This window comes from Folsomia candida, unplaced genomic scaffold, assembly GCF_002217175.1.
Source record: "Folsomia candida strain VU population unplaced genomic scaffold, ASM221717v1 Fcan01_Sc005, whole genome shotgun sequence".
Taxonomy (NCBI): domain Eukaryota; kingdom Metazoa; phylum Arthropoda; class Collembola; order Entomobryomorpha; family Isotomidae; genus Folsomia; species Folsomia candida.
Window position 1 is genome coordinate 9,654,377 of NW_019091197.1, and position 10,899 is coordinate 9,665,275.

The following is a 10,899-nucleotide window of genomic DNA, read 5'->3' on the forward strand; positions in this document are numbered from 1 at the left end:
TGTCTGTTGGTGTATATGTAAGTGGAAAAACAAATTACATCTTAATAGTAATTTAAAACCCTAGTTTCAAGACATCAATAAAACCGTATTTAGAATTAAACTTTGAATCATATGTTGTGTGAAATCAAAAACACTGAAATCAAAATACAATGCCATTCAATATGAACAAAAATGTGAACTTGTCAATTTTTGTAAATAAAAACTATTAAATTTAAATCTGCGCAGTTAGAGTTTCGTCACTTGCCAAATAAATTCTTGCTTGAACGAGACTCGATGTTTCAACTATACCCGTTAATCAACGTCAGTTTCAAAATCCTAAAAATTAATTAAGTATAAACAAAGAGAAATCTTTTGTTCGTATTTATTTAAGAACGCGTCCCTTGACCTGGAATTCCTGCAAATAGAATACGGATATTGGGCTTGGTTGCAAAATGGGGAGTGCATGAGATGGCTATTGCTTTTTATGTAGAGAGAAAAACTTATCTGAACTTCCTCCTTAAATCAGATTTATCTCGTTTAAACATCCCATGGTCCATAACATTTATAGTCTAACATACCAGATAAGTGTCATATCCTTTGGCAAACTAGTTGTGGCGGCATAAATAATTATTACGATGTAATAAATCAGTATGCATACATATTTACATATAATTAATGGCTAGCTTAAAATGCAGGAGACAGATTACGGGCGGCGAAATAAGTCTCAAAATAAGCACTTATTTTTTAATGAGTTCCACGAAATAGTTTTTGTGGTGCTGTTTATATTCAGTTGGTGACTCAAGCTTGGACGGTTTTCTTTGAATGACGCATCCGTCGATATGTAGACTCAATTGAAACATTTATATTTGTCGTGGCCGCATGGCAGAAAGTGGATGAGGTCGATATTCCTTTTATTGCGACATCATATCTTATCTGAGAAATAATAGAAACCCTTTTTATGTCACGATTACGGTTCCATGAAATGGATCATACACTTAAGTATCATATGCTGTGGAAGCTGTGGATAAAGTTACATAGACGTGACTAAAGTACGGTGTAAGCGAAAAATATTTGGAAGCCTGTTTTCCATGTGACGATATCTTTATAAGCTTTCCACTTTCATACGTAAAACAACTCCAAACGTAATTGAAAAGTACAGCGAGTTGAACATCATTTCCCATGGCATACTTAAGTGTTGTCAGACTTGTTTACCAAATGTATATACAGATAATGGCAAAATGTTTTATACCTGTCCTGCGATCAGGGAAGGATGGTTCTGAATATCCGGAGGAAAGTTGTAAATCGTTCGTTAATTGCAGGAAAGTCGGGTTGGGAGTGCACCTTTGTACTTACCCCCGGATACCAAACTCCCACAAATTCAGATACGTCTTCATTGGCGCGTAATCAAATAGTTTCCAGTAGTAATTCCTAAAAAAAACTTTATAAGGTTGAAATTTAACCCCTAATTCGATGGATAACATGATTTTGCGACTTTTGCGCGCAATCACCCCCAAATGTTATAGATACTTACCTTCGCATCTATGGCTACTATCTAGATTATTACAAAAATTTATATAAAAGCACATCATGTATGTTAGGTTAATAAGAGCGCTCGTTTTATTCTGACTTAATTATTACTTATTTTGGAAATCAGAACAATCCAAAAGAAATGTACTTATTTTGCAGTTTGGGGTATTTTAGGGTATTTTGTAATTGCTATGTTTCTTTATAAATTACGTCTTTCAAAATACTAACTAGTAAGAACAGTCCAACAACTATACCTACATACCCTCATTACCTGATTAATAAATACGGTACATGCAATAGTAGTCAGATAAGAATTTGTTAAACCAGTCAGTATCGTAATTTTTTCAGCATGTAAAACTAATTAACTTACTTAATTTCAAGCTGAAAAGTAGAGATGGGAGCATACATATTTATCTATGAAAGTTATGTATGTCTTATAGAATGAATTAGTTCTACTTTTGCAAAATGTCTAATAGCTTTTTTATCTGCTAATAAATTACTTAAAGTGTAATCTAGCTGGACGCCAACTTAATTATTTATGTATGTTTTTACGAATGTTTTTTAATATTATAATCTCCATCATTGGAGGTCATTTGCTTCAATATGTTTCAGTTGCCTATACCAAAATTTGATGGGAACGTCCTCCTCTGCTTTTACTTAATTAAATAGGTATTTCAGCTTAAATAAATCAATAAATGGATTGGTAATATAATTCATTAGAAAGACCGAACCAATTTCTTTGTAGCTAATGCTTACGGCTTGCTTGGGTTGGATAAAATTTAAAATATTTTAGAGAAATAGTAGACTAAAAATATAGGTTGCAAAACCTTGCCGACATCCTATCTTGCTACAAAAGCTACATTTATTTTCAGATATTACTTGCTACATATCATTTAACAATTTATTCCATAACCTGTTTATGTCATAAGACAAGATACTTACTAAAGCAGGTATACCTTGGATCGTTCCACTTGATTGTTTCATAGATACTTTGTCAAGAATCGAAATGCCGACAGATCTAATATTTTTCGTTGTGGAGAAAGCCTTTCGAGTAAATAGGTATTTATTCAAGACACCCCTTGGTTGGGATTCTACTACGAAGCGATTCACTTTTGACAACAGAAAGCCAAAGAATTTCTTCTGGTGGTACTTCACCATGTTCGTCTTATTCGCTGGGGTCAACGGAAGTTGTTTTATGTATGTCGTTTTAAGTCACCTAATTTCCCCACGGCCTGGCCTTAACGTGGGGTATGTTGCGATGTACGTTATCGACTGCCTCACCGTACCGTTATTAGGCGGGATTACTCTGGTCGTTTTGACTCTTGGCAATGGCACTGTAATTCTGATTAATCGAGAACTTGAAACGTATGAAGAACTGGAAGGACATTCAAATATGAGGAGACCAGCAAATATGACGAGAAGAGCGAAAGGGAGATTTTTCAAAACGAAATCAGGGAAAAGCGGGATTTTTGATAAACTCAATGGCATTCTGAATTTCCCAGGAATCTATTCTAACACTGGAAGATTGGATGTGTCAGGTAGTATTTAATTTTTGCTAGTTAAAATCTGGTTGCGTAACGTTATCGAGGAATGCTTCTACAGGACTCGTATATCTTATCGGTTTCATTGGATGGACGATCACGTGCTATGCCAGTTGTCCGGCTGCCTTGCTGCTAAATTTGGATATATTCAAATATGTCGTCTCTGATATGTGGAAAGCCTTTGGTATTGTTGACGATGGAATCATACCAAAGATCTTGGGCCTGTCTTTCAGGATCGCGGGGCTCCTTGTTTTCTGGATAGAACTGCAAAGAACGGTGCCATTTCTTGTTTACTTGCTCGTAATTCCAGGACAAGTCGCACTCAAGAGTATCGATATCTTCTTATCGTACGCTAAGAAAAATGTGTAAGTCACAACTATTAGGTGTCCGAGGTCCGAATGTAAAAACAATATTTTACCTTAAATAGAAATGATCCCATGGAAGCAAGGCTAGACTGGATTTTTCGCTATCAAAAGTTCAGATTAATAATTAACTCGGCCCTTGGTCATCTCTTAACCATGACATTTGTCTTGATGGTGCTCGGATTACAGTTATCCGCAGTATTAAACTAGTTGACGATTAGGTTTATCGGCTACGAAGCGAATCCCTTGTTTTACGCGATATTTCCCTTTTTTGCTATGGTTATCATGCTAGCTATTCAAATTTTGTTGCCAGTTGCGGTTGGTTTAAATTCGAAATCTGTAGAGTTCTTACGCCTAATGAAAATTGCAGTTGCAAACGAGAATCGAGACAAGAAGAAATATGTCTGGAAAACTCTCAAGGCCATGAAGGATATCAAACTATACTGCCGGATTTCGCTATACGTATCTCTTCAATTTGGATAAAACAGTGGCAAGGACGTACATGAGCACAATTATGGATTGGACGATCACACTTCTGATGGCATTTCCTGCTTCATAAGGGAAAGTCCATAAATTATGTCACGCGAGAGGGGGGAGGGGGGTCTACGGCTCCAATGATATCGTACATATGTGACACATGTTAAAAGAGGGGAGGGGGGTCTACAAAATAGCGGTTTTTGCGTCACATAATTTATGGACCTTCCCTAAGGTGGAAAGTGATATTTAAAGAAAAGCTTTCCTTACTGTAAGTATTAACTCAAAGTTTAATGAAATTAGGCTGGGTATATTATCCACCTAGTTAAACATTCTTGGTAGTATTAAAATTTCACAACTAGATATATTGTTACTAGCCTATAAGCCCGTCTTAAAGACGGGCCACATTTTGTTTTACAGTAATGTAAGAAAATTATAATATAGCGTTGTACAACTAACTGATCCCTATAAATATAAAAATTGTAAATTGACAATTTTTAGGCCAGCTTGTCCAAAACTCATTCACAACTCATTTACAGCTTATTTACAACTCATTTAAGTTTGGCTTCAACCTAAAAAGAGTACAATTTTTATATTTAAGGTAATTTTATATTTTGCTCTAAATTTTGAACAAAAAAGATAATCAAATTTTGTTTTTAGATTTGGGAAGGCCTATTCAATTTGCCAATTTTTGTGCTAATTTACCAGTCAAAAATAAATTTTTGACTGGTTGAAAAAAAATGGCAAAAGTTGACACTTACAATATGGGGACACTTCTTATTTTAAATTCATAACATTTCATTCCAAATTTATCTTTGAGTTCAAAAAGGCTTAAAATTTCATTATTGCACAAGTTGGTGAATATTTATAGTGAATTTATGGCCAACTCATCTACAACTCATTTAGATACACTCATGGGCAACACTACTTCATCGTGAAGGAAGCCTCGTTTTGCCGTAAGAGGGCGAAGCTGCACAGGTATGGTAGAATCACATTTATAACCCATGTATACCTGAAGCTCTTTACCTTCAATTTTTCCACATTCATAAAAGGTATCAATATATGTAGTTGACAACTTGCGAGCATCCCTTACCCAGCGTATTCTGCTTGACTAAATATGTACATATGTATGTAGATGTCATATATGTATACTGTAGCTGTGGTACTGTGGAATTGTAGCTGTCACCTAGTAAAGTTATGATAGTTCCCTGTTCAATCTCGTTTACTGTATTGCCTGATATAAAGCATACTTCATAAAATGCTTATGCTATTGATCGGTGGGTTGGTAGGCATTTATTGAGATGTTATTCCTTGATCAGTAGCATTTAGTGACTACTAATGACTAATTAATGAATTGTGGTGCAAAACAGTTCAACAATCCACATAGAAACATAAACTGGAATGTGCGCGAACGTTAACCTGTTTCAGTTTAATTGCTCGTTCCATAGCATCAAAGGTTGAAATCGGGTTGGCATTGGTTGAGTATGTGGGCCAGATACCTTACTCGAAAATTATTCGCATCGAAAATTTCGATGCGAAATTTTGATCCTATCAGGGGATAAAATAATTTGCATGATTATTTGTTTGTTTCGATTTTTTTTGATAAACAGACATCGTTCAAAAACCTACATGGTCTTTCGAATGCTTCTGCAAAAATCCAAAAAATGTGTCCATGTTCGAGGCGTTGTCGGTCGTCACCGAATGAAGCCCAACCTCTCGACAATTTCAAACTCGATCAAAACATTCATAAATGCTTTCGCGAGATTTGCGCCTGTGTGTAGGCCGTCTAAGACGACTAAATAAAAGGAATGGTTTTGATCTCCCAATCGTCGGAAATGTATTGGATAATTATTCCCATAAATGGCCATTGATTTGAAGAAGTCCAACAGTCAATTATCAAACAAAATTTTGCCTGAGTAGCCTTAGAGAGACAGCAGAGCCAAATTATTCGAAATACAATTTTGCATATAAAATATGTAAAACATGTTTAATTATCACATACATTTAAAATAGCTTTTAGTTTCGCTTTTACCGCATTGTAAATTTCCATTACGTCAGACTTAATTGTTGTTCGTTCAGGAATTTTTTGCTTATTTAGTATTTTTAGTATTTTCACCATCTTTTGAAATGACTCCTCTTCAACCAGCGAGAACGGCTGATCCGATCGTACAAAGAATTCTAATACCTCCAAACCTCTTGGGTGAATTTCTAAAACACAAAAAATCGAAATTTAGGATCGCGGCTTTAACTAAATTGTTATTTTTTAAAATTACTGGCACAGGCGCCACCGAATTCGAAACCATATATCGCTTAATTGAAGTTGCTTCATTAATTTCTTTGCTAATCTTGGCAGGATGTTTTTTTTCAAGTGTCGCTTCATATTGGAGGTTAGTTCTCCTTTAGCTTTGGTGTAACTTTTGCTAAATAGGAATTCGAAACAAATATAAATATTTTTTTGGAATTTATTAAGTACAAAACTTAATTCTTAATTATGTATTTACCTGCAGGAATTACACTTAAACTCGTCATCTGACACCGCTGCAAAATGCTCGTAATAATCTGATCGTAACTTTCGCTTGGCTGAGGATGAACTCCTTTCCGGTTCGACATCCTGATCAACGGTGCCAGACTTCAAACTTCATTCAACTTTCCGAAGGATGTTAAAAGCATTAGAAAAACGATCGTTTTGCAGCAGCGCTCACCAAATTTTTCCCGAAAGAATGTTTTGTAAAAAAAATCCTACATGAGTATACTCATGACTCGACTCAAACTAATTTTCCATAACTCAACTCAAACTCATTAATGTTCAACTCATTCATTTAAAAATGAGTGGAGTCATAGCCTCGGCTCAAACTCAACTCGAACTCAGTAACTCATGAGTCAAATGAGTTGACTCGAACTCATTGGCAGTCCTAAATGGATCCTTCATTTCGGGTCCTAGTAGATTCTAAAAAACATAGTGGGTACCCTAGACAGGACAATCAGTTGGGAACCTTCCCTTGTAAGTTCTCACCAAATTTATTATGCATCTTGTGCCAACACAGGGTTATTTAAATATAAATTGGACAAGTCCAATTTATATTTAAATAACCCTGGTGCCAACATATCCAATTCATTAATAACTCTATTGGTATCGATATTGGCAAGGGACATGATTCTGACATATTACGTTTTACACAGACCGTTCGTTACAATATCTTCCGTTGACGTACGATGCAGTCCCAGTCGGTCGGGGGTTTGGGTTGTTGCCGGGATAAGCATGGCATAATACATTGGGTGCGTCCAACAATGATAGGACCAAGCGATTTTTTTCTATTTCTCTTCTCATGTTATCTTGAATGAACTGATATTTGGCATGTTTCTGGACATTATCACCCTACATTATCACCAGTGCCATTGAGAAGCTCTGGGGTAAGTTGACACGAGTAGTTTATAGTCAGTGGAAGCAATACAATAACGTTAAAGCGTTAAAAAAGCCAATTTTGTTATCTTTGGACCTTGTTGCCCCCCTAAAGTTGATAAATTTGATTCGTCTCTACAAAAATGCAATTTTTAACGCTATTCGGTGTGATAGTGAGTTTGCTAAACGATAAATTTGTATTTGACCGCTGACTGAAACGAATAAGCCAAAAATGGTGAAGTGGTCCTATCATTTTTGGACACCTCATTTTCAAACATTTCCATATATCGCCGGAAGTTCGTGATGGATTTAATCCAAACTTGGTGGGATAATGTAGGGTGATAATGTCCAGAAACATGCCAAATATCAGTTCATTCAAGATAACATGAGCAGAGAAATAGAAAAAAATCGCTTGGTCCTATCATTGTTGGACGCACCCTACACTATCCCACTACAGTCCCAAAATCACGATGATTAGCATATAACCAAAAACCAACACCCAAAGTGGACAACATTAAGCTCAGTTTAGCACAATAAACTCCATTGTACACCTCACAATACTTGCATTCGTTGGGCAGAGGTAAATATCTACAAGATTAATATACCACCGGACCGTCGCAATTCTCGAAAACCAATCTAATCTAATTCCACATTGTGTTTGTCAATGACTCTTCGACCACAGATAACAAGCATCCGGCGCCGCACACTGTCAATCTGCAAATCATTATCTATTTATATAACCATCGTTCCACCGTTGGTGCACTTCGCACACCTAAATCCTACTTAATTTTGCATCAACTATGAATACGTCTATGGTACGTAAATCAATATATTTAAATACATAACACTTTATTTTGTCTCGTGTTTAAACAGGCGAAAGAAGAAAATCCGAGGAAGCCGTCAATCTATGTCTCGCTACGATTTCCTTGCCTGAGACTGCGTTTAAAAAAAGGCAAAAAATTTTTCCCTCATGATACATGGCTCGATGTTTTAAAAGCGTACAATGTGGTGAGTCCAAAAATATTTTAAGTTAACGTTGAGTTATTATTTTATTAGAAACATTTTGAACATAGCGCGAAAACCTCCGAGATAAAGAGGTATACTGCATACAAAAATTCAGGCTTAGTAATGTCCCCGAAACGAATGCGGCCCATCTGACTGACAAAATTGAAGGTTTGCGGGCTCTCTACAAGAAACAGCGCGAGTACCGGTTGTCCTGTTGTCTCATAAATATTGTGGAGAAAACAGAGGTAAAGAATCGAAGCCGTGGGCGCACCAGGTTGCCCATATTTCCTCAGGCCGATACTCCCAACCTGAGTGGAGAACAAAAATCGTTTTACGATTCTCTAGGTAGCGCCGGTGGCAGTCGAAAGTTTAATGAGGTTCGTATGCGAATAAATACCAACGTAACCTATAGCTAAATTGATAGTAAAGAGGAAGTGTAAAGTGATTATCTCCGATTGGGGGTTTTGACCGGAGTAATTCTACATATACACCGACGCACAAAAGACATGGCACACAAAGCATGGCAAAATGCTCGTTGGTTAGATTTGGCTAATTTTTTGATATATTTTAGCCCTGACGGTACTGAACAATGTTTAAGTTACCCTCAAACCGAAATTCGACCTGCATGACCTTGTTAGACGACAAAGGTCACCATGTCAAGTCTAACGTAGCCCCATAAATGGGGTGTCATTGGAAAGGTCTCGGCGGGAGGATTCAGAAAGTATATTCTTTATGGCGTCGGGGACCACCCCCTGATTAGTTTGAGACCGATGAGTGTTATTGAGTTTTGGTTCTGCAAGTATTGAGACGTTAACGCAGGAGGAGATTGAGAGCTAACACAGCAGCAGACCGACGAAACTCAATAATATTCTCCGACGTCTAAATCAGCGTGGAGTGGTCTCTTACCCCACAAAGTATATATTTTCTGAATCCTCTCACCGACCCCTTTCCAACGATACCCCATTTATGGGGCTACGTGAAACTTGACCTGATAACCTTTGACGGGTTAAAACAAAGTCATCCAGGTCGAATTTCGGTTTGAGGGTAACTTAAACATTGCTCAATACCATCGGGGCTACAACATATCAAAAAATTGCACATCGAACGAACGAGCATTTTGCCATGCTTTGTGTGCCATGTCCTTTAGCGGACCTATGTTTTTTCGTTTTCCACAGAATGCGCATGTTTACGTCTTCGGCGGGATATTAAAATTCAGTTGTTAAAATCAGGATTTTCCAAAACGCTCCAGAGATTTTTCTTCCTTCTCTGTTTAACCTTTCATATACTAAATACAATTTTTGCTCAGAACTACTTCCCTGAAAATATAAAAATTCCTTTCAATTTTTTTCGAAATTAGTAATTTTTATCCCATTGCTTCATATTTAAAAATGCAAAAAACCATACATTTTTGAAAATGTAAAGCTTTTTTGAAAATTCTCTGTTTTTACCTGAAAATTAATTTGAAACTTCCGCCACCAGCGAAAATATGTGTTTTCACGGAAACTCAAGAATAAGTGCGTGAACGATTTAAAATAAGTCCAGTCAAAATCCGAGATATTCACTTCACACACCCTCATTGTAAGTCTGCATCCAGGCCCTGAACCAGGACGACGATGCCGTTAGTCAATACGGTGATGAAGATGAAGACGCTGAGGCTGAAGAGTTTAAGAAGCGTGTTCTAGCTCGAGCAAGAAACATATCTCCGACAGACGTGAGACAAACAAGTTTGCCGCTATCTTATTCATTCACTTAATTTCTTCATGACTAATAATTAAAGTACTGGCTGGGAGGAGGCGAGTGGAATCGGGAGGACGAAGACTGGAATGATTGTAAGAGCGTGGTGAAGGACCAACTTTCTCCCCTGAACGTCATCTTTGATGATATTTTTAAATATTGATTGTGCAATTTGATGAATTCCTAACATAAATTTCTCCTTACCATATTTCTTTTAGCGAGGAATCGATATATAATCGAGTCTCTATATGTACATAGAAAAGATAAACCCGATTAGGGAAATAAATACATGAACACAGGGGTTCAATTGGTAGATAATCAAATTTACAGGGCAGTGTGAAAATTATATTTTCCCGAAAATTATCACAAGGTTTCTAAACTGTAGATCTTTATGTTCAAAATTGAGTCAGTGCAAACATCCCGATGTTGAAGTGTCCAAACGCCCTGGAGGTAGTATCTACACTTGTTTTCATACTTCCAAAAAATAATGTCCATTATTTCCAATCTGTTCTTCAGAATAAATATTTTGAATATTATTTTTATTTCATCAAACAATTTTAATCCGCTCAATAGCTTCCATACGACTATCTTTCACCCCATAAGTATATTTTATCCTCATACCTGAATTTGCAAAACAACGCAATAATACTACTCCACAATCCGGTACTCTGCACCATGCTGTATTACATAAGTCGCGTAAACAAGATCCCTTTAGGGATCGTCCATATATTACGTCATCAGAAAATCGTGAAAAAACCACCCACCCACCCTAAAATCATCAATCGTCATCACTGCTAAAAAGCACCCACCCACCCCTTATGATGACGTCAACATATTAAATCTTAAAATCCTCAATCGTTACTATGAAATTAATTAT

At 36.6% G+C, this 10,899-nt stretch overlaps 1 protein-coding gene across 1 annotated transcript; it reads left to right on the plus strand.

Annotated features, from left to right (window-relative positions):
- Positions 1-7,849: 7,849 nt before the first annotated feature.
- Positions 7,850-10,558, plus strand: LOC110850538. The gene is made up of 5 exons (XM_022097970.2): positions 7,850-8,098; positions 8,157-8,291; positions 8,357-8,665; positions 9,883-9,999; positions 10,066-10,558. Exons 1-5 carry the CDS (start codon positions 8,084-8,086, stop codon positions 10,183-10,185), a joined length of 696 nt encoding a protein of 231 aa, XP_021953662.1. The 5' UTR covers positions 7,850-8,083; the 3' UTR covers positions 10,186-10,558.
- Positions 10,559-10,899: the final 341 nt, after the last annotated feature.

Excerpts from the sequence above, each read along its gene's own strand:
- LOC110850538 (XM_022097970.2), top strand. Across the intron at positions 8,666-9,882 it reads GCAGTCGAAAGTTTAATGAG|GCCCTGAACCAGGACGACGA; the intron begins GTTCGTATGCGA and ends GTCTGCATCCAG. Across the intron at positions 10,000-10,065 it reads GAAACATATCTCCGACAGAC|TACTGGCTGGGAGGAGGCGA; the intron begins GTGAGACAAACA and ends TAATAATTAAAG.